This window comes from Mus caroli, chromosome 17 (assembly GCF_900094665.2).
Source record: "Mus caroli chromosome 17, CAROLI_EIJ_v1.1, whole genome shotgun sequence".
NCBI lineage: Eukaryota > Metazoa > Chordata > Mammalia > Rodentia > Muridae > Mus > Mus caroli.
In genome coordinates this window covers 65,291,123-65,310,627 of record NC_034586.1, presented here as the reverse complement: position 1 = coordinate 65,310,627, position 19,505 = coordinate 65,291,123, and the positions used below count along the sequence as shown (strand labels likewise).

General features: G+C 43.4%; 1 protein-coding gene across 26 annotated transcripts in view; it reads right to left on the bottom strand.

The window, feature by feature from the left end:
- Nucleotides 1–19,505, bottom strand: part of Epb41l3 (erythrocyte membrane protein band 4.1 like 3) — a 233,803-nt gene that overhangs the window by 47,793 nt on the left and 166,505 nt on the right. For all 26 annotated transcript variants that reach the window (XM_029471201.1, XM_029471180.1, XM_029471190.1 and 23 more), the window contains exons 4-6: nucleotides 5,686–5,790; nucleotides 4,457–4,499; nucleotides 476–551 (exon numbers count right to left, since the gene is read on the bottom strand). In XM_029471201.1, coding sequence (XP_029327061.1) covers nucleotides 476–551; nucleotides 4,457–4,499; nucleotides 5,686–5,790 — 224 coding nt within the window. The remainder of the gene's footprint in view (nucleotides 1–475; nucleotides 552–4,456; nucleotides 4,500–5,685; nucleotides 5,791–19,505) is intronic.

Genomic DNA, 19,505 nt, shown 5'->3' with positions numbered 1-19,505 from the left:
TGGGTGTTTTGTTCCCAATTCTCCTTTCTCTTAATCAAACAATCTCTCTCTCTCTCTCTCTCTCTCTCTCTCTCTCTCTCTCTCTCTCTCTCTCTTGCTCACTCTGTTAGGCTATAAAGTTTCAGGTTGGTAACATACAGAATATAAGCGTATAAGGATATTTGTGATTTAACTTTAAAGCAGCATCACTCAGTGTTGCCCCTATATCATGTATGGCCGAATCCCATGCAGGGTGGGTGACTATCTCTCAATTTTGCATGTTTTCCCAGGAGGATCAGACAGACAGAAATATCAGCCTTTTACTGGGGACTCAATGGTGGGGACCCATGTTTGTGCTCATTCAGTTGCCTTTCGTCTGCTATGTGAGAGACACCAACTGTCAGGCTACCAGACATGCATGCTCTTTCTCAGAGCACTGAAGGCATGCATGGCTCTCCTGACACACCTACAGTTCCCACAGCCAACTTCCAAATACCTGGTGATATCTTCTGATAGCTGGGCAGGGTCTGGTGGGTAAAACTTCACATTAAATGAAAAATGCCAAGCACCACCTGCAGAGATAGGAGAGAAACAATAATCAGAACAAATCCTTAGGGAACTACCATCTACGTACGATTTTAATTCAAAGCTCGGAGTGCCTCGGCTCAGGGCAGCAACATCAGGCACCATTTGCCCACTGCTACCGGAACCCTATAGATAATTTAACTTCAAATCTTGTCCCCAGTCAAGTCATTTACTCGCCCTTTCAGCAATCAAGGAAAGTGACCAAATTGTCTCCTTTTCTCATAATCAAGGATCTAGCTCTGTCAGTGGGAAGGTAAGTCAACCACAGGGGTAATCCTGTACCAGAGAGCTGGCACTGGCTAGATTTACTGCTATGGATTTCTCGGTAGCATATATGCCAAGGACACACAGAACTCCCATCTCCTAGGTCCTTTCCTCTTTGTTATTGCAGGCCAAATCTCATTATGATAAATGTCAAGGGACTAGCAAACATCTATGTAGTTTATGGGAAAGGTTTGTGGTAGTGAATATTGCTTTCAATAAACGGGCTGCTCTGTAGCTACTGAAGAGTTCTTTCTCGCTCAAGAGAAAGTCTTGATGCAGTGGATACCCAGACGTCACCCAATCCCTGGATGTCACCCAATCCCACCCCTGAGTCACATGAGCCTTTTTTTTTTTTTTTAAACATCGTGCCATGTTTTGCCCAAGGCATCTTTGAAGTCTTCTCCAGAAGCAAAAGTATCAAGCAGATGTTGGCCTCTGCACTCCTCTGCCCTATCTGTTCCTGTCTACCCTTAAAGCAGTGCCTGGGTTTACTGGGTGCTGTGCTTTGGATTTAAAATGTTCCCTCGGAACTCATGTCGAAGGCTTGGTCCTTACCAAAGCCGTGCTTAGGTAGGGCCTTTAGGATGTGACTGGATAATACCAGTTCTAACTTCATGACTGGCTTAATCCATGTATAGATCATAGCTTCATGGGAGGTAGAGGAGGGACACTTATAAAAGTAGGTCATTCTCCCCCTTCCTCCCCCTTCCGGGAGCCACAAGCCATTCCCAGACACCCCGGACAAAGGAGCAGCATCACCCTTCCGTCTCCTGCAGATGTGGCAATGCTTGGCTCTGTCAGTGTCTACATTTCTGTCATCAATGTCACAGCTCCACTTGTGACTTCTTGTTTATTCTCCGAACTACCACCACCTACCTCACGCTTAAGGTTCTATAAGCCAAAGAGTTCGTAGCACCCAGTCAGCTATTATTGGGTACTTGATGCCATTTCCAAGACATTCAAGACAATAAATGAAACATGAACTTTAAGAATTATAAGCCTGAGGAGAAGGGCAATTCTGTAGGAGTACCAGTGGTCTTGGTTAATCTGGATCCCCGAGATCTCTCAAACACTGGACCACCAAACAGACAGCATACACCAGCTGATATGAGGCCCCCAACACACATACAGTAGAGGACTTCTGGGTCTGTGTTCATTCAGAGATGATGCACCTAACCCTCAAGAGACTGGAGGCCCCAGGAAGTTTAGAGGTCAGGTGGGGTGGGGGGTGAGGGCATCCACATGGAAATGGGGTGGGGTGGGGAGGAGGTGTGGAATGTAGAGCAGTCAGAAGGTGGATGCAGAGGGGTGGGGAATGGAATATGAAGTGTAAAAAATGAATTACAAATAAAATTAAATTTAAAAAAAAGTAAAAAAAAGAATTATAAATCATAAATATCTGTCATTCAAATATATTTTTGGTGATCATTTTTCTACCATTTCAAAAAGTATCTTTTTATTGTTCTGAAACTTGTGTTATCTTGTTTTTGTGTTCAGTTCTTATTAAAACAGATCCCCTTCCGTGTCTACCAATAGTGAGGTGACATCAGGACAAGGCTTTACACCAAGCAAGTGGGATTCAAGCTAATGGATTACTCATGGGACGAAGACTGATGGCGCCTCGTAATTTCCTTGGACTTCAAGTAAGCCTTGACTCTATTGACAACTCCGAGTTGGAAACCAATCACTAGAGATTATAAGCAACTTTTCAATACAAAACCCCTATTCTACTTATTGATTTGTAAACGATTGAGAGCCCAATGTGTTCTGATAAATGCCAAGTTTCTAAACTTTACCCCAGAGGCTTGTGTTCCGAAGCCTCGGAATGTTGTGTTGAACCTTTGGTTATAGCAAGTGTCCTAATTTGGGACGTGTGTGCACGCAGTATCACAGTGACGACCCCTATTACAAAGGAGTCACCTGCTTGAACTTATACTGGAACAACTGCAAAGTCTTTCAGAGAATTTGCAAACAAGTGGAAATTTTAAGGAGACAGTATCAATCTACATGCTAATCAGGGCCCTAAACAAAAGCCAGTGAAATGAGACACTGAACCAGAGACTACTGAGAAAGTAAAATTAGGAGAGAGGGGTAAAGGGAAAGGAGGGAGAGGGGAGGGGGAAAGAGAAAAGGAGAGAGAGAGAGAGAGAGAGAGAGAGAGAGAGAGAGAGAGAGAGAGAGAGAGAGAGAGGAGAGAGAGAAAGGATGGAGAGGGGAGAGAGGAGAGGGGAGAGAGGGAGGAAGAGGAGGAGGGGGAGAGAAGAGGGGGCAGAGAGGGAAGGGGAGAGAGAAGAGGGAGAGAAAGGAGGGGGGAGAGAAGAGGGGGAAGAGAGGGAAGGGGTAGAGAAAAGCACCTGGTATGGGAGGAGGGGCTTATGCAAAGGCACTGACACCCTCTGCTCCAAGGATGGCCTGGTGGGAAAGAGGAAGCAGCCCCAACACAGTGATGTAAATACTGTGTGTACACCTTGCAGTGTGTAAATACTGTGTGTACACCTTGCAGTGTGTAAATACTGTGTGTACACCTTGCAGTGTTTTTAATGATAAACTCTTGGTAAAGGAAAAACTGTCCTATATAAAAAGCTTCTTAGTCTTCAATTCTCAACAGATACTAACATCCAACCATTATTTCTCTATCATAAGTCACTGTGCTATTATGGATCCTAAATTACCTTATTCTATAACACACTAGTCACATTATACAGCAGATTATGAGATTTCAAGCTCTAGTGTGGTTGTATAAAACACAAGGCCTGGAATGCTTTCCTGAGAACAAACTGTTCAGTTTTAGAATTCACATGACTTGCGTGTTCATCACCTTGGTCTCCAGGCTCTGAAAGATCTCATCCTACCAATTTGGTAGGTACTTGCCAGTAAAGATGATTTTGAAACTTAGGAAATCCTCACTGATACAAGTAAGTGAAAAAAATGATGTCTCATTTTAATTTGCATCTAAACACTAGATTTAGCAACTTGCTTAATATTATCAGCTACTTATAGCCCAGTTTTGTGGTATACTTATAGGAATAGTCTTTGTCAATTAGTAAATTTACACCTTTTTCTTATTGATGACTTCCTGTCTCTTTGAGATGGACAGTCCTACTTAGTACTCCAGACTAGGTATTGAACCTGTGATCTTCGTGCCTCAGCCTCCTCAAAGCCAGGGTTTACAAACATGTGCCACTAAGCCCAGCAGAAATGTCCATCTCTTGTCTTTAGGGAGAGAGGAAAGGTAGGCAACAACAACAGATTAACTGGTTTGCTACCCCTTTCAGAATCACCGGAGGGTTTATTTTAGCGTGGCTCTGTACTTCAGTGACTGTTTTAACATTAATAATTAACTTTGGAGCTTTAAATGCTTAAGTGGTAAGTGCAGCAAAACTTGATTAAATTGCATTTCACATCTGTGTACAGGTCACCTGTCAAAGTCATTTTAATTTCTGAGCCGTGATGACAAAAACAGGTCCTACTGGAGACAGACCCATGTGTCAGATCAAATTTCACCTGGCAATCCATCTTTGAGCCATTTCTTCTTCATATGAGCCTCGTGAGTGTGGGTTACTAGTTCACACAACACCCTTTCTAAACACAGCCACCCCACCACATGAAAGAACTGGAAGGAACTTACTCCGAATCTGCTTTTTAATTTCCTTAGCAGGGTCCAACCAGTTCTGAAAAAGAAATTGACAGTATGAACTTGAAGCAAAAAAGAAGAAGAAGAAAATCTAAGCCAATGATTGGACATAGACAAGCCCTAAGTGTACCAGGAGGAAACTGTCCTGGGGATGCCCTCTCCACTGTGGCTCTTCCCACACATCTGGTGGCCTCCTGTCAAGCCTTGTGAACAAAGGAGACACGTGCATTTACAGTTAATGTCAGATACAATTCTCCTTGGAAAGGCCAGATGTTTAATAATGAAGTCAGACATTGTCTATCGCTTCGGTGGGAATATCCTTGATTTGTGTGCAATAAAAATAAGTGAGTCATAGGGACTCCCGTGCTTTGCCTTTATGGTGCCCACAACGGAAACAATTCCCCTCTTTGTCTCTTGCTTATTTGTGGGATAAATCTCTAGTCAGGTGCAAGCATGTAGAGATACGTCCTAGACACCAAACACCTACTCACACACATGACAGATACTCCCCAAAAGGACAGGTACTCACACAGCACACAGGTACTCACACAGCACACAGGTACTCACACCCTGCATAGGTACTCATTCCCTGCACAGGTACGCACACCCTGGACAGGCAGTCACACCCTGCACAGGTACTCACAAACACACCACACAGGTACTCACACCGCACAGGAACTCACACACCACACAGGTACTCACACACCACACAGGTACTCACACACCACACAGGCACTCACACCCTGCACAGGTTCTTACACCAGACAGTTACACACTACACAGGTACAGGTTATCAGTCAGCAAATATCATCCTCTCTGATTTTTTATGTCACATCCACATAATTGGGGATCACAGAATCGGGGGAGGGGCATGAGCATGTTTTCCAAATAAGGATCTAAATGTTTAGCTATAGTGAGCTCAAGAAAGTGTTTGAGCTATATTATGGGGAAAGACCCTGATCAAATGCTTCTCTAGCACTAAATCTAAAGGGTAAAAATTGGTACTGACCTACTGTTTAAAAAATATTCAAGGATACAGGAAGTTTCCAAGGATTCTCTTCATGAAGAAAAGAGAAAGATCAGGCACATTTAGGGACCCAAAGATGCATGAGCATGAGGCAGGGGGTGTACACTGAGAAAGCAACATGTCTCTCTGGTTTCAGGCCACTTCTGTATGTCAAGACACAACCAGCCTTAATGGTTCATCATCTTCGATCTCTCACCTTCTGATTCTCTGCGTCTCGATACGTGAGGCCAAAGTAGTCTTTTTCTAGCAGGTTCAGATGTTCGCATACTTTGTCAAAGAGCACTTGTCCTCGGGAGCGCTTCTGTACAAGAAAGAATGCAAAAGCAAGTTAACGCAGAAAAATCTCCCAAGAGACTAAAACAGGGCAGAGCATAGAAAGTAGATTGTTGAAACTGGTCGGTGAATGTCAGACACAGTGGCCCATGTATGTCACCCCAGATCAGGGCCAGATGGAGACAGGGTGATCTCCAGAGCTCTCTATTTGGCAAGTCTGGCCACTCAGTGACATCCAAGTTCAGTGAGGGACACTTTGTGAAAGCTCATATTCATAGCTCACTATCTAGTGGACAGGATGTAGAAGGACCTAGAAGACAAGCCCCTGGGCATGCCTAGGAGGATTTACGTAGATTAGGTCAGCCGCTGAGTGTACCTGTGAGGGTCTGTATGAAGTAGAGGAGTTGAAGTAGGAAGACCCAGATGAACTGGGTAGTATCTACACAGACAGGGGTTCTACACTTTGAATAAAAAGAGAAAGGCAACCGTTTTGGCATGAATGTTCATCACTCCGTGCTTTCAAAGCTTGGGAAACAATGAAACATTGCTGGCAGTGCCCACAGTACACTCCACGGTGGCTGTGTTTAAAGGCTGTTGAAGCACTAGTGGGAAGCTGAGGAGCGTTATCATGATCATTCCGCTAATGGCTCTTTCCCCATTTGATTAACCTCTTCCCCTCTCAGAGATTCACCCCACAACTAAGCCGTGCTTTCTCCACCACAGTAACCTGAGGCCTCAATCTGTGAGCCAAAGTGAACTTCTCCTTTCTTTAAAGTTGTCTTTGCCACAGGATGAGACAAATAGCTAGTATTCCTTTTATCGGAAAATGAGGGACCAAGTGATATAGACAGCTGAGGTTGACTTCTGGCCTTGAAACCCAGAGCCATGCACATGTACATCAACACAAATACAACCATCCATGCACACACACACACACACACACACACACACACACACACACATACAAACACCTATACACTGTACATACACAGACACATAGACAACACACACCTATACACACTACACACACCCCTGTACATACACAGACACACAGACACATAGACCACATATACACACACCTGTACATTGTAAACACACAGACATACAGACCACACACAAACACACACACACATACACAAACCTATACACACAAACACCTGTACACTGTACATATACACCTGTACACACACATACCTGTATACTGTACATACACAGACACAGAAACCACACACACACACACACACACACACACCTGTATACATACACACAGACATACACCTGCACACTCTAAACACATAGACATACAGACTATACAAACCTGCACACACACACACACACACACACACACACAACTGTATACTGTAAACACACACACAGACTACACACACACAGACCTGTATACACACGCAGACATGTATGCACACACACACACACATACTTGTACACTGTAAACACACACACACACATCCTCATCCTATAAAAGCTACCTCTACAAACGACTATACAACAAAAACAACGATAAAATCAAAATGTCACTGGTGTCACCAACGAGGACAGGTGACTGGGGGCTGACCCATAAGTCACAGTAGCTGGAGAAAGAAAGCTTGTGAGCCATGGTCAGAATGTCCAGGCTCCACAGCTCCCTGAGTCTTAAGACCCCAAGCTAGAGAAACACTTGCTCTGTGACTCATCACTTCAAACTCTATTCCAATCTTTACCCAACTTTTTATAGGTAATTTTCCTATAAGCTCTGCTCATTCTGCAACTTTGTCATGACGTTCAGTCTTGTGTAACCGTAGTCGGAATTCTCTTACCTCCTTTGAGGCTAACTAACAAGAACATGACAAGACAAAGTTAACAAACATTCTGAAGTTTAAAGATTACAATGAGGTCACGTGACTATGTGATGCAGACGGATGTGCCGCACTTTGGATTCTCGAGCCATCCTCTAGAGAAACGGGGAGGGGGGTAATCAACTGGGGAAATAGCCATCAGCTGAATTATTGTGATAACTCCCATCAATTTCCATCTAGTGCTTCAAAGGCCTTTAAACAACAGCCATGGAGTCGGCAATGTAACAGCCAACAATTAGGCTAAAGTACTTTCCTGGTCTGTGGTGCTTATATTTTATATGCAATATGCTAAGCATATTTATCTTTGAGATTTGATGTATTAACAGTGAGGTAAAAGAAAATTGATAAACTGCATCCATGACAAAATAACCATGAAAAGACCTGTGAGTGGAGTGTGTAGCTATGCATCTGCAATTATCCTGAAAGTAATTACTCGACCCTTCCAAAGTGTTTGAGGAAATGGATACACTTTGATGGGGAGATAAAGTAGAAATTATAGCAAGCTACAAAGGCAATGGTGTGTTCCACAAGGTAAGAAAATAATGACTCGTTAGCAAAACTACAACACATGGCTCAGAAACCGTGAAAAAGTGGTTTGAATCTTTCATTTGTAAGTTATTGTATAGCATTTCCAAATCGTGATCCAAACATTGTAAAGTTTGTACATTAGCATGGGTTCTTCCTCCAGGGTGACCACTTCAGGAAGCTGTCTTCTAGTGGTCTCCCTTTGACCTAACAGGGACATGGGTGGCCTGAGGACTCCCTCTTTTCCTATCTCTTAGAACTGATTCACATTAATCAGTAGCCCCTTCAGCAGTGGTCTAATCTTTTCTCTTTCTTTTTAATATTTATTTATTTATTTATTTATTTATTGTAAGTATGTATGTAGCTGTCCTCAGACACCCCAGAAGAGGGAGTCAGATCTCGTTAAGGATGGTACTCCTGACCTTCGGAAGAGCAGTCGGGTCCTCTTAACCACTGAGCCATCTCACCAGCCCCCTAAGTCTTTTCTTATTGAGTATTTTGAATATATTTGGTTCATAGTGGTCCCTCCCTCACAGTGATGGTATCTTTTTTCTTGGCCTTAGGAATCTTTAAGCCAGTTGCCGAGCATCCACTATCCGTCCACCTACAATACATCCATTTACCACGCATGCATCTACTTTACTTACTACACCTGCATCTACTGCATGCCCATCTACTTACTACACATGCACCTACTACACGCCCATCTACGTACTACACATGTGTTTAGTTACTACAAGTGTACCCACTACATGCCCAACTACTTACTATATGTGTCTACTTACTACATAGGCATCTACTACATGTCTGGCTACAAAATGGAGCGGAAACAATGACATTCCTAAGTGTCAGACACTCAGTGGTTCTAGAACATTTGTTCTCTCTCCATTTTCCTGATGGCGTAGGGCCATGACAGGTGTGAGGCTATAACTCACCTCCTGTGGTTAATAACTAATGACTGGATTTCAAATAATTTTCCCTGACCCACAGGGCTCTGGCCCCTCCCCCCCCCACACCATTCTGGCAACAAGGAAACTGTTAATGGTGAGAGCACCTGACTACACGCTCCCCCCCGCCACGCCCCCCCCATCGAGAATCCTCTTCTCGGAAATCTCTTCCTGGTCGGAAGAAGTCTTGATTTTTCTAACTCAGATTTTGTTTTTCTAACAGATTCCTCAACTGGTCAACTATTCCTACTTATGGACATCTGTATGTACTTAGGCACCAGTTACTTCTCTGTTGCTGTGATAACTGTAAACAAAAGCAACTTAAGGAAGAGTCTATGTTGGCTTTTAGTTCCAGGGGTCTTGGCATCCATAATGGCTGGAGACACAGCTCCACAGGAGCAGGAAAGTGAGAGATCACACTTCATCTGTACACAGGAAACAGAAAAACAACAGAGGTGGGGTGAAGCTATATGTTCTCAAAGCCCACTTCCAGTGATATACTTCCTCCAACCAGGCTTCACATCCTAAAATTGCCAAGCAACAACTATGAGGAGCATTTCTCACTCGAAGCACAACTTGTCAAGACATGACTAAAGTTCAACTGTTGACAATTTTTAGAGTTTACATGATATGTGATAGCTCTCAAAGACATGCTTTTTATTAAAAGATTAAATATGGGGGCCTTGTGATTAAACTGGGCAATGTGATTGCTTAATGCCAAATTGATAGGATTTAGGATCATGTTAGAGATCTGGAGATGTCTGTGAGGGTATTGATAGAGAAATGTTTTTGAGGAGAGAGGACACACCCTGAACATGGGCAGCGCCATTCCATGTCCTAGGGGTCTGGATTGAAAAGATAGAGGGGGGGTGGAGTCCAGCACTAGCATCCATTCTACTTGCTGTCCACAGACTCAGTGTGAGCAGCTGTCTACATTCTTGCCACCATGTTTTCTTCATCTCAAACTATGAGCTAAAATAAATCTTTCCTTTCTAAGTCACTTGTTCTCAGCTACTTCGTCACAGCATGAGAAAAATAAATGAATCCAGGGAAATAAATGGATATTTTTGATTCAAATGAGGAAATGCAAATATAGACACACACACACACCTATACAAGTATACATGTATACATGGATATATATATATATATATATATATATATATACACAGATGTATATGTACATATGTGTACATATACACACATATAAACATATACATACATATTCACTCATTCCAAATTAATGGATCAGTTATCTAACTAGGTAAGATTAAGTTTTAATACTTGTGGTCCCTTGTGAGTTAAGCCATCTTTTTGTTTGTTTGTTTGTTTGTTTGTTTGTTTGTTTTTTTCGAGACAGGTTTTCTCTGTGTAGCCCTGGCTGTCCTGGAACTCACTCTGTAGACCAGGCTGGCCTTGAACTCAGAAATCTGCCTACCTCTGCCTCCTGAGTGCTGGAAATAAAGGCGTGTGCCATCACCACCCGGCTAGCGTTAAGCCATCTTTGACTTACTCAAGGAGTTCCTTGCTCACCCGCAACATTTCCTATGATATCTTCTGAGGAAGATGATGCTTTGGTCCTAGAGGAGCATCCCTGTGTTCATACCTCCCCCCAGGACAATTGATTTAAAAGATTAAAAGATTCCAAGGTGATTCTTTTAGATAGCAAATGAAAGGCACATGGTAAGTTAAATCAGGTTCCTAATTTAAAAATTCTCCAACATGAGGATCCTAAAGCAAGATTAATTTTCATGAGAAAATATTCACTTTTTCAAATTCACTGTAGGCCTACTATGGCTCCTTTCAAGCCTCTTGCATCAATACTCTGTTATGAGACAATTGACTTATCTCTGCATTAGTACTTAAAATCTGACAACATCTCTTCCCAACCAATGTTCTCAGGGGAAAAAAAAATGTACTCAAGAAACAAGAGATGTACCAGCCAGAAGCTTCCGTAAAATGGTTGACATTAACCCCTAAGACACTGACAAAACCCCACGGAAGACTCACTTGCATTTGAAGATTTTCTTGATGTGTGTGTATGACAACACGATGAGGACAACAGTGAGAATGACAACAGAAATGACAGCAATTACAACACCACTGACAATGACAACCATGAGCATGACAAAAATGGCAGCTACAACAACAATGATGACAACGGCAACAATGACAATGGCAACAATGACAACGAGAGCAACAACAACGAGAATGACAACAGCAACCATGACAACGACAGTGACAACTACAAAAACAATGACAGCGGCAGCAACAACAACAACGATGTCAACAACAATGACAATGGCAATGAAAACAATGACAATGGTGACAATGATGACCACAAAGATAATGACAATGACCACAATGAGAGCAACAATGACAACAACAAGGACACACAAATTTAAAAACAAAAACAAACAAACAAGCCACACTATAACAACTTAGCCACAGTCAAACATAAAACATCTAGAGCAGCAACACTGAGGATGTTCAGGGAAGGATGCTGAGGCTCCACTGCCTCTCATCCACTGTGAATCCAGAAGCAGCCTGGCTATCACAGGGTGCCTGCCACTCACTTTCCATCAGGAGTCTTCCTTTTAGACCACTGGTTCTCTTGGGAAGTTCCCCTCTTGGGTGACTGCAGTACCCATTTTGTGCTTGTATTTCTGCTGCCTGAGGAGGGGAAAGCTCACTTTCTACCCAGTGAGCAAGGAAGCAGCCTCTGTGCCAGAGAAGCCTGCTAGCTGGACCCTGAGGAAGGTTTCCTGCTCACAGCACGTTGGATTACTCCTGAGGCAGGGCGCTGCCTTTAAAACAATGTCTCCCCCAGCGCTTCCTTTCCTCATTGCATTTTCTCACTGTGTGCTTGAGTGCTGCCCTCCTCCCTAAGGATCATCTGAAACTTCATTTCTAAGAGATTGCATTACTATTTCCCTTGGGCCCAGGAGCTCATGAAGAACTCAGTAAACTCCATGTGCCAGGGTTCCAGCCTCTGCCGCCTGCTCAGCTCCGTTCTCCATCCTGCCTTGGACCTTCCTTTTCTCTACCAAGCTGCTCTTGGCAAAAGCATTCTAATAGCGTGTGTGCTAGGAGTGGGTTTGTTTTTTCAATTTATATGTGACTGCAGTCAAAGCCAGGGACAAACAGAGCTGGTGTCTGGACAACTGAATCTACAAGGTCTCTTAAAGGAGCTGAAGCCAGAGCCCTGCCTGGGAAGCAAGGCAGCATGCGACACCAGCTGTCCTTGATGCGTCTACAGCACTTTATACTTTCTGTCTCAAGTGTACAGTCAAAGCCACATTCAATATGCATGGTGGGAAGTCCATTATCCCCAGCACCCCTGCCACAACCATTCCCATGGGGGCAGGGCATAATGGCATCCTTCAGAATATGCACTAGGCCCATGTGGGATACAGGCTGCATACACACGGTGGCGTGGCATGAGAGGCAGAGATTAAATGTATAGAGGAAACATATGTCCCACTTTTAGCCTCTTCCTTCAATTTTATAGGCAACCAGCCCAGCCCCAACAGTAGTTCTTTCAAACAGGAAGCTATCAGTGAGATTATCAATAATTATCAATGAGTCAATAATTTGCCATATTCTTGCTGTGTGACGTTAGATGATGACCACACACAGCATTCTGTTAAAGCAGATATATGGAACAGTGTCCCGGTCCTGAGAAGGTTTTAGGCAAAAGAGTTAATATGTGACTTATTCCCATGTCTAAACATGTTAGAGTTTACTTAGCGTCACTTAAGTACCTTAAGGGTAGGTATTTCAAGTTTATTTTTACGTTTTATTGTAGCATATTAGACAGGCCCAGTTTTAGACTCTGGTTGTACAGCTACCCGGCTATGGGATATGAAAGAGGTTACCCAATCTCTCGTGAGTTTTACTGTCTCGACTATAAAATGGAAATGTGTTCAGCATTCCCTTGCAGGGTAACGCATGAAGCACACTGAAAGGCATGCTGACCGGATGGCGGGAAGTAGTGTGTACAAAGTACCTGCTGATCCCTTAAATAAGATCAAGGCAGTTTCTAATCCCGAAACTCACAGAAAACTAAAGTATTTCTATTAAAGGTCCATTTCTTCTGTAACAAATCCACAAAACCATTGCACTGTTTTTATAACTCAGACAGTGATATTCACTGCAGAGGTAAAATGATTAAATGTTCTTTGCAAAAACAAACAAACAAACAAACAAACAAAAACCTATCCCTACCATCAGTGACAGGGGTACATGTTCAGTCTTTTACCAACACACACAGACTGGGTCTGAATATGCATCGGGTAGACTGGCACATTTGTTTATCTTTTTAAGCCAAGGCATACGATGGGCATATATCGTCATGGATACAGCATGAATGATGAGAGCACATTAGCATCCCCGCAGTGTCTTATACAAGACTCAAGGAACAGGCACTTCCGGCACACACATCATCCAAGTCCCCTCTTGCAATTAAGCCCTCTGGACCTTTTTATTTTTGTAAAGTTGTCTCTTTCTTTCATCCATAATTGCTTTCTGCCCTCATCTGTTGCAGCAGTTGGAGCCTGTGTTTGAAATCAGGCTTTTGTGTTTGGGGTTGAGCACCATGGCAGATAATAGCTTTTGAGTGGAGCACGCTTCTTCTTGGCCAGCAACAACACTTGGCTTCATTTTTCACAAAGACTTTCACAGCACACACGAGATGCTGGCAGCAGGCTTGCTAGACAATATTTCCTGTTGTTAATCTGCTATGGATTCAGGTCACTATGCCAGTGTGTGAAAAACGAATGCAGAAGAGGCAGCCCAAGGAAGAGGAATTTGTAAGGGAGGCACAACTTAAACTTGAACCATGGCAAAGGTCCCCTAATTAGCTCATTCTGATTAATGAGGTTTGAGAATTTTTGCCTGAGAGAGGATGCAGCTTTCTGATATCCCAAACCAACCAACAGACAGACAGGAACCCACACATACACCCACACTGTAATTTCTAATTCAGCAATTTGCTTGGTCAGATCAAGAGCCATGGGGAATGGAAGTACAGAGAAGGAAACATGACTTCTAAGGATATAATCAGTCTAGATTTGATACACTGCTGCCTTTTAACTCTCTCTTTCTCTAGACACTGAGGATCAAAACAATATGGTAATGACACAGATACTGCTTTAAAATTACGTATTAAGTCCACTTGTATCATTTATTTCCATAAAATCTTCTGAGCTATTAACTGGGCAAGGCTGTGAGTAACCTTAAAAGAATGTCTGGGTCACTATGGAAACTCCCCACAAGAGTCATTATAGCATTTACCAGGGGGGAGAGAGAGAGTAAGATCTGTAATAAATTGGAAGAGAAAGGATGAAACTGGACGGACAGAAGAGATGCAAGTGACTCAGACCACTCTCCATTTTATTTCAACTCATATTTAAAGTGAAAGGCATCATTATTACAATTATCTTATTATTCTATTTAATCTCATCCCAAGGTAACAAGAGACCTGCTTGATCACACCCCCTTCCTAGTCTAGTCTTTTCATGAATGCTGACTGCAGGTTTTAAAAGTTTTATATAAAGTCACTGTACAATTAAAAGGTCTCTACTCCTCTACCTAACTACAGAGACATTAGAACAGGGTCATATGGGTGTTCACTTGGAACACTACGAGTATGTTCTACGAGTATGTATGTATCTTGTCTCACACCAAGGTCGATGTTTTTACAGTAGTCACATACTTAACGAGCTTAAGCTTAATATGGAGAAATAGACTTATTTGCATATATAAGTACAATGCTTGCTTTGAGGGTATCTTGAATAGTAAAGAAAAGTATTATAATATTTCAGCTTCAATGCCCTGTGAGTGCTTTAGAGTTTATATAGGACGAAATTGTTGAAATCATACCCTATGAACTGCAGTTTGGGTGCCTTGAGCCTCCTTTGGTCCTTCTACAATGGTGTCGATTCAGACTTAAGGTGAATTTAAATTTGGGCTCAGGGATTTGTGTGGCCCATGTCCTTGTACAAGGAGGGGGACGAGCCCAGTTAATGTGTTCTTGTCAAGTCCCCATCTCTCAGGTGATGTCAAATCATCTGAGAGTTAAAGAACAGTTCGGACACACTGTTGAGACACTGAAACCACATGAATCCTTCTCATCATTCTCACCATAGGAGGATGGCAGCCTAATGTCACTGGGCTGCTATAAGGTCATGGCAGCTTTATCTATACTGTGTCCCAGTCCTTCAGGAGGACAGCTGGGGAAGGCACTCTGTGAGCCCAGGACATCTCTTGAGATGGTCCTATCTACTTGAACTTGGGTGAGGGGATGTGGGATGGGAAGTCCTATTGGTTTCCCATTTATATCTGGTTTTATCCTTAATAAAATTCCTATGTTTAATAAAATATGTGTGTGTGTGTGTGTGTGTGTGTGTGTGAGAAACATAGATAGATAGATAGATAGATAGATAGATAGATAGATATTTAGATAGATCCTTAAATACCCCCCCCAAGCCATATCTTGGATATTTTTCTGTAGAAAAACATATGAGAAGCTTATGGTGGGAGGACTGACCAACAGAACTAGCTGAATGGAAAGGAAGGTCTCTTGTGTGGCCGTAATCTTAAGCTGACATGTAATTATCAAATGCTTTTCAGGTTTGATTGAGAGGAGGTTTGAGTGGTACGAATCAGTACCAGTGGCTATTGATAGTCACTCCTACAGTAATCCTTGGGGTTTGCAGCAGCATGTCTCTAGTAACTTCCATGGCATAACTGTGCTTCTCCTGAACAACTGAGATGGTCTATGGTTTGGACACTTGAGTGGCAGCTTTCTCATTTGAGCCTTCCAGAGAGAGGATGCTCTGTGAGCTAATCTCACCTCCAGTTTTATATTCATTTTATTTTCTATTTAAAATCTTCTCATTTATCCTTTGTGTACTTATGTGAAGTGAAACATCTCAGATCCTCTGAGAGTAGGGTTGAGACTAGACAAAGCCCCAAATCCTCTGAGAGTCAGACAAAGCCCAAGTTAAACTGAAACTGTGTCTCTGAAACTGACCACAGATCTAGCTGTGGGGTGGGGTCTGCTTGCCTCATATTGCCATTGCAACAAATTCCTATCCCTACCCTCTTTAGGAAAGCTCTGTAAACCATGACGTTCCGGGCAAGATCTTCTATAAAGAGATGACTGGAGACACTACGGCATTTTACTTGGGGGTAATTATCTTAAACTATTCATGTGCTCTCCCAGCTCAGGCTAATGGCATTTCCCTGAAGAATGCGGTGCCTCTTTGGTGACTGTATTTGCTGTCGCCATGGCATTCCATAAGAAATAACAAGTCTCTGTGTGCCTTTCCGTTTCCCAAACGTCACGACAAGAACAGTTTCTTGTGTGGCTGTGTACATCTGCTCACCATCACTCATTCCTCTGAGGGGCCCTGGGGAAAGTGGGGGCCATGTTACCAGTAGATGTGGCTCTAAGAAAGGGTTTCCTTTGCCCTTACAGAGGAATTTCAAATATACCTACCAGGGAGAGACACAGCTGTCTGTCACACTAGAATGCTGCACCCCCATCCAACAAAGACATCGTGCATCCTGGGAAGAATTCTACACCCCACTAAATAGAGCAGTTCATAAATTATCAGCTATACCCCATCTGTTTAGGCTCAAGTTCGTCATCTATAGAGTTCTCTCTTTCCCGGATAAGTAAAGATCACAGGCAACAGCAACAGAATAGGTCAGACTTGCAAGGGGAGCAACACAAGGACCACACATTACATTCATCTTGAAGCACTTGGCTCATTAATACTTATCTGACAAGGAAAAGAAACAGTTACCGGAGGCGAACTTTATTGGCAGCACAGCTATGTGTTTCAATAAAGGTTCCGGCAGCAGCAAGTCTGTGACCTCTGGTAGAAAGACATATAAGAATTTGATGATGCAAAAGCTGACAATATAAACTCTTCAGTGGAAAGAGAAGACAATCCTTTTGTTTTTCTGAAGAGAAGGAGTGAGACCAGATGTCTGTGCAGAGACCAGAGGGGAAAGAATCCCAAAAGAGAGGCAGGGGGACTGGGAGAGACATAAACAATGGACGGGGCATTACTTTTAGTTTCACGCTGGGTAAACATGAGGTTACACTTACAGAGATTTCTTTTTTCTAATTTGAAGAGTGCCTAGAAGAACTGTCTGAATCACACCATTTCCTCCTGCTTCCCAGTATAATAGCACAACCTTTAGAAAACACAATACTGCAGAATACTAGCTGAGCTGCTACCGCTCACTGAAGCTGTTCAAAGAAAGAAGTGGACCAGACATGCCTCTATGCCACGCAAAGCTGCAGTTCTTATCGGTCGGTATAACTGAGATAGTGACAAGCAAAAGGCGACACAAATCCAATTTGGAGAAATAAAAGAGCCTTGGCAATGGTTTCAAGGGAGGCATGTCGGGACCAACCTCAAAGTATGACAACACTCCATTACTCTTCCACAAATGGCAACCTGTCCCACCTCCTGCACCTAACAGAGAAACACCTTCAGTGGGATCTTTGAAGATGAAATAGAAATGCTTCCCGATACAGACTCCATGAAAATGGTTTGAACAAGCCTAATTCAACCATGGCCACCCACAGTAACCTCTCTAGGGAACAGCCCACCCGAGTGATGTGTCAGACCACGCCTAATTGTAGAGGGTGGTTCTGATGCCAAGGTCTTGTTCCCCATTGGTTTGTGGTTGATCAATAAAGATGCCAGGGACCAATGACTGGACCAAAGCTAAGAGGCGGGACTTCCGGGTCCCCGGAGGTAGGTGAGAGGCAAGATGAGGAAGAGGCTATTATAAAGTTTCAGTTTTGCCCAGGCGGGAGATTTGAAACATAACTAAGCTGAGGGCAGATTTAGGGTGTTGAGCTGGGGCTAAAGGTAACTGAACAACCGAAGCCGAGGGCAGATTAAGAGGTGCTGAGCTAAGAGTATTGGGAAGGGCACATTAGCTGCAGGAGAGTAGAAGCACCTAGCAATTGAGCCAATAAGACAGGTTGAAAATAAGCTGAAGCGTGTTTGTGTTTCATCCATGGATCCAAGGGAACCTCGGCAAGGCTGGTAGCATGGTCCGCTCGGAATTTAAAGAGGGGTAGCAAAAACTACACGCTACACCTAAAAGGAGAAATGGGTTCTGTGTAGGGGGCGACCTTTAGAGTTGACTAGCTGGATGAGTGGGGCGGTATGGGTAAAGGTCTCCCCACTCCTCTCTCCCTTACTTTGAATGCCCGTATTCCTCAGACTGAGCCCGTAATGACCTTTTCTTTCCTTCACTCACACATATCTGAATATAATGGCTCCCAGCGCATGCCTGTCTGACATCTCTCCAAACACCAAAGACAACATGCAGCAGCCAAGCGCTACTTTCTTAGTTGAGATTACTTAGCAGGTCTGAGGTTAAGTTCAAGCTCATGTCCTATAAATGTTCTTCCTGCATCCTGTGCCTGTGAGTTCAGATTCGACATTGAGTGGTTTACACGCCATCTCCCAAAAGTTTGCACAATGGAAACTTACTTCATCAACTCATGTGTTAATGGTGTGGGGAAGAGGGGACCCTTGAGAGGCAGCTGTGATCAGGTGAGATCAGAGATCACGAGTGTGAGGCCGTTATGAGAGGAGGGGGAGGCACAGGGTAGGGGTGGGGGACAGCGCTGGAATGCCTGCTCCATCTGATGCCCTCCCTGGCCATTTTAAATCCCGAGAAGGCCCTCGGCAGTCGTCAGCTGTGCTCCTCGGGATCTCAGCCTCCAGACCACAAGTTAAATAAGCTTCTATTTCTTAACTGGGTCACTGATGATCACAGTGACACAAAGCAGATTCGAACAGAAGTCACTGTGCCCTGCTGTCTCCATACTACCCCACCTGCACAAACCCAATTGATTCAGGTCTTTTTTTTTTTTTTTTGACTTTCAAGACAGGTCTTTGAAATATACTTTCATCTCTGTACTGGCTGACTTCACCTTGTTTGGCATCTCAGCACTTCTTGCCAAGTTTACTGCAAGAGAACTAGCCAGCCTTTGTACTTCTAGTCTCTCTCCTTACAATTACTGTTTCACAGAGCAAACCTAAAACACATAGACAGGTCAACAAACTTCATGACGTAAAGCCCTTCGGAAGCATGGACACCTGCCGTGATCAGGAGAATTCTACCTCCCCCCAGTTTCCCTGCTTCTCTGATGAACATGCCCTCCTAATCCCTGAGACTATTAATAGAATGGATTTCACTGTGATTAAGTGTGATTTAAGGCCCACGCGTATGCTTTATGCATTAAATAGGAAAGCACTCTACCAATGACACAGACAGAACTCTTCTACCATACGCATCTCATGGAACTTACGGTCCCTCGGTCTTCCCCTCCTCTCCTCACACCAATGATGCAAACACACACAGTGCTTGCTCCA